This window comes from Porites lutea, chromosome 1 (assembly GCF_958299795.1).
Source record: "Porites lutea chromosome 1, jaPorLute2.1, whole genome shotgun sequence".
Taxonomy (NCBI): Eukaryota; Metazoa; Cnidaria; class Anthozoa; order Scleractinia; family Poritidae; genus Porites; species Porites lutea.
This window is the reverse complement of record NC_133201.1, coordinates 18,076,298-18,081,297: the sequence shown is the minus strand read 5'-3', so window position 1 is coordinate 18,081,297 and position 5,000 is coordinate 18,076,298. Positions and strand designations below refer to the sequence as shown.

The 5,000-nt window shown below is 38.5% G+C and overlaps 1 protein-coding gene across 1 annotated transcript in view; it reads right to left on the bottom strand.

The window, feature by feature from the left end:
• Positions 1–4,879: 4,879 nt before the first annotated feature.
• LOC140946075 (uncharacterized) overlaps positions 4,880–5,000 on the bottom strand; it is a 189,225-nt gene continuing 189,104 nt past the window's right edge. The window contains exon 5 of the mRNA XM_073395150.1: positions 4,880–5,000. This exon is cut by the window's right edge and continues 67 nt beyond it. Coding sequence (XP_073251251.1) covers positions 4,945–5,000 — 56 coding nt within the window. The 3' untranslated portion in view covers positions 4,880–4,944.

Sequence of the window (5,000 nt, the reverse complement as noted above, 5' to 3'; positions counted from 1 at the left end):
CATCTCGAATGGTAAGCCAGAGAAATTATTGTATTTGATGTTTGTTTTTTTAGATCTTATGTAATGAAGTCGAGCGGAGTTTATGCGGTCATTTAGTTTATGCACGTTTGTAAGATTTGAGACAATGATCTGACCGAGTATCAGGTTTGATATAAGCTTACAGAACTTTAAAAAGCCTTAAGACAGTTTCTCACCGCAAATAGAAAGAAAACGTTCCAAAGAATATTTAGTTATAATTCTGGCCGGAAAAGAAAGCTTTGAGCGATTTTCTTGCCTCGAGTTCGTCTTTGAAAAAAGCAAACACCGGGAAGCCGGCTTAAAACATAAAGTTAACTTTAAGCTTGAAGACTCAGGATTTTTAGGGATACTTTAATACTTGTCTTTCTGAATGAAAATTGTTGTTTCTGTATATGTTTCACCGAATTATATTTCTTTTATGGATTGTTAGTAGTCTCTCTTGTAATTTTAATCGCTGTGCCGATTGTTTTCAGTCGTTCAGTGAACATCGCTTGCAGGAGTACTCAAAATGCCGCGCGTTAATAAACCATTAAATAAAAAATAAACAGAATAAATTCTTTATAATGTTGGAGCGTAACTCTGTTAATGTTCATTCAAACACTCGCCACAGCTCGCACTACAAAAGTGAGAACCGGATGGTCGTATAGGTGATTTTGGAAATTTTTTTAACAGTTTATGAATATTGAATGAGTGCATTTGTATTGTGAAATACTGCTTTCTGTCCGAGGTCTGCCGGTGTGATAAAAACAGTGCCTCATACTACTGTTTCACCTCAGATGTGATGTATAAATGGTATAAAAGGTTGGTTTACACGCACCCAGATTTGTTGACAAGATTTTGCAAAGTAAACTTGTCGAACCCAAAAAAGTTCGCCTGATTTTTTTTCCCACTAATTGATCTACGGTGACCAAGAGCTATTATGGCTATTAAATGTGATCGAAGATGATTACCAGTTTTTGGGTGTACATATGAGGGTAGCTATCAACTCGATGTAAGATTTGGTTCACTCTTGGGCTGTTTGCAAATTATTTTTCGTTAAAATCAGGTAGCCTTTCCCTCAAAAGTCACATAAAATTGCCTCTAAAGTTAACTGAATTGTGGAATTCGAATACAAGTTTATTGTTTAATTTAAATTATAAATTTATTAATGGGAGCCTCGCTTTTAGCCCTGGCTAAATCTATATATTAGTATTAAGGGAAAGGCATTCTAGATGGTGCATGAGTCAGGCTAAGGAGAATATGTTCAAGACCCGTTATAGCAAAGGATAATTGAAAAACGTCCTTAAATTATTCTGAAGAGTAGGCGTTGTTTTGGGACCTCTGCTCATTTTGGAGTATGCTTACAGCTCATGTTGGAGGTGTGGTCAATCTGGTTTATAAATTGGCACCAGCGACATACGTAAACCTACCATGGACTAGCATTCTCCCCATGGGGATTTGGGGGGGAGAGGGGGGAGGTACTGCATGCTACAGAAACCGCATTAAGCTAAACCCGTTTAAGCCTAGGTGCATATGCATAGCCTTGGTGCGCCTTTACCTACTCAGTAGCCTTTGACGTTGCGAGTGTAGGTTGTATTTTTGCCGTAGGGATAGTGAATAAAAACGAGTTCTCTTGCAAGACTTTGAGTCGTTATTTTGCATCTGAGATAATATCCAGCTTGAAATGAAAGAGAAATTAATTATATGATTTGCTAAATCAGAAACCTAGAACACCAAAGAAGTGACAATAAACTGCAAGTGAACTAGGATAGAAAAGATTAACATGATCCACTACTGCAAAGGCTAAGAGGAAATTTGTGTATTAGAAAATTAACGAATTCCTTAAAACAAAGCGCGATGAGATTCATCGCATTTTCCCCAAACCAAAAAAATTGCCGACGCGCTTTTTAACCGTGTTGTTTTGTTGCCGTTGTCTTTCTCTTTTAGCCTGCGTAGCAGGCTTCAAAAGTGGTAGGGGATTTGGAGGAAGAGGAAAAGGAAGGGGAACTGTGGAGAGAGGATAAGGGACGCACGCCTGATATAAGGTCCAATAAGAACCCCTTTTGTTCTAGACTACTTGCAGTCGGCCTTTTCTCTTAAAAGCCGTCTAGTTCTTATCTTATTGTAACGTTATGTTACATTAAGGGATTAGGACCAGACGAGAAAAGACGGTCTCTTATTTTTTCTTCTCGGGCTTACACCCTCCTTTATCGCGGCTTGCGTGACTTTGATTTATTTATAATTCTCCCAGTTCATGGTCATCAAGGAAGGATAAATCTTATACTAGACTACAATCGGCGAGAAAATTTTTGAGACATTGTAGGCAAATAGGGTACCTTCAGAGAACAAAAGAATCTATACGCCTCCCTCCACCCCTACATTCATCATCATCATCATCAGGTCGAGATAGCGCGGGTATTCACGAGTCTATCACTCCATCCATCACTGTCCTGCAACAAAGCAGGGAGGTCGCTTAGAAGGCATCCCGTGTCTCTACAGAGTTGATCGATGGAGGTGATTGCAGGGCGACCAACCCTTTTACCATGGTTAGGTGACCAGAGCAGTAGATCGCTTGCAAGTCTTTGTTTTGCTCGGCAGCGGTGACCTGCAAAGCGCATTCTTCGTTCACGTAAGATTGTAGAAATGTCGGGGATGAGTCCATTAAGCTGCAGTTTGGTTGGATGGTGTCTCTAGGAGATGTTAAGTATAGCTCTCAGCATCTGGTTATAGGTTCCATCGAGCTTGGACTCGAGCTAGGGATTAATGCCGGACTAGGGAGAGACACCATACATTAAAACTGATTCAACACTGGCAAGATAAAGGCTCCGTTAGAGGTTGTCTGAAAGAGCGGATTTCCAGACTGTGTCCATCTTATCCAGGGCGGTCCAGGCTTTAGCTATGCGGATTTTCTTGTCTTTTTCGGTGGAATTGATTCTACTGATTCTACTGATTCTCCTGATACAGTTTGTATTGAACCTTGCTGGTTAAAGCTAATGACATTAGTTTTGATGGTTCATTCAAAGGTGGAGTATTTGTTGTTTTCTATATATAGGTAGCTCGAACAGTGGCACAAAATTGTATGGAGGGGATGGGGGAGGGAAAGACTTATTTTCCCCTTTTGAAGTCAGTAAAACGTCAGAAATCCCCTTTAGGGCGACGTGTCTCAACTAATTTTCTCGCCGATTGTTGCCACCACTAAAACTCCTGCCCCCTTCTTCACAATTAAGACTCTTAACTTAGGACTTACATTTAGTTGAAAATTCCATTGAAACAATTACAAATTGCCGTCTGGATTAAACGATTTGAGTGATGGTTGCACAGGACAAATTCATTTACAGTTGGATTTAATTGGATCGTCCTATTTCTGATTTACGTCTGCTTTCTCGCAACGTCGTCGTTTAAGATGAATGTTTTTTTTAAAGCACTTTACAGCAAATGTGTAACTCATGCAGCTCATGTAACTCACTACATGTCTTGGAAACCTCTTCTATATTTTCATGAAACAGGATACTGTTGACTGTCTTTTAAAAGAATTTTCTAGCTCAATAAAACATTAATTATAAATCATGGACTTGTGCAAATTACTTAAATGTATCTTGTTGGTAGTTTTGTTAATCTAAAATTAGAAGCTAGCTTACCAGAGTGTGAGATTTACTGGGAGTAGGTGTTTGCAATCTATCTCAGGTAATTTTTGTTTTTCTTTTGTTTTTGGGTTACGCTGATAAAGTTGAAACAAGAGAAAAATAAAAATTACCTGAGATAAAAAAAATAGTTACAACATATTTAAGATTCCGTACGAGTAACCTACGCGGCTAGCATACAAGGAAGGCATAAAGCCGCGAGTAGTTATACACACAAGTGCAACACGAACAGATGTGGACAATACTCATTTTAAAGTGTTGCTATTTTGTTCCATTTTTGCTAATTATGAATAACATGGGTGACAGTATTATTGTTCTATAAAGCCTCATATTGCTGGTATGCTGAAATTGAAGAATTAAACTGTTAGTTACATGTACAAGGCCTAAGTGGCCGCATGTAAAATACCCTTCTTCGTTACCGTTTCAAATGTTACAAAATTACAAAGATTACAAAATTTGGAGCAGTAGACAAGAAAATGCCCATAAATCCCGCAGGGAACTAATGTAACTTCCCAGCTCCCCCCTCAAAATTTAGACAACTAGCATTGTATTTCTTATCCTCAAATACGCATCGCTCTACATTAACACTTCGCAATCCTTCTTTGATTATGCATGGAGCACTTAATTATGGTCTATTAAGAAGTCATAATCCCGTGTATTGGCTACAGATGTAGAGGCTTTACTGGTTTCTTTTTTCGCGCTTTTAAAAATGGCGTATGAGAAGCTTCATACTAGTAATATGCTGAAAAAACCATATGCAAAAAATGCTGAATTAACCTGTTAATTCCTTGTGCAAGGCGTGCGTATCACCACGGAAAACGGTTTCTATAGCTTCAATCTCAAACCATACCAGACGTCTGATTGGCCAAAAGCTATAACCAGAATCTGTTTTAAAGTACAACTCCAAGTGCCCTCCAAGAAGTGATTAACCAATACGGGTAGGAAGAGAGTCAGAATACTAACTCTGAGATGCAACACTTTCCCGCTGTCCATGAGTATCTGGACAAAACAGGCCAGAAGGTTAGCCAGTGAATTAAAGATGAAAAGTAAGAGAAGCCATTGGGATCAAACAGCGAAACAGAGACAGGGGCTATGATCTCCCTATGGTTTTTCAATAATATTTTGTCACGCGGCTACACTAAGCTCCATAAGTTTACAACATTAAACTACTGTCAAAAAGTTGTAGAAAATTTATTGCTTGTAAATTAGCATTGTGATTACAATATTGTTAAGCACTAGGTGTTAAAATTAAGTGTATGATTGTGCTACTTAATTTGGGTTGTAAACATTCCCCACAGTCTTTTAATTATGTTGTGTACAACACCATTCCATGAAGTTGTCTACTTTTTTTCTTATTCCCTC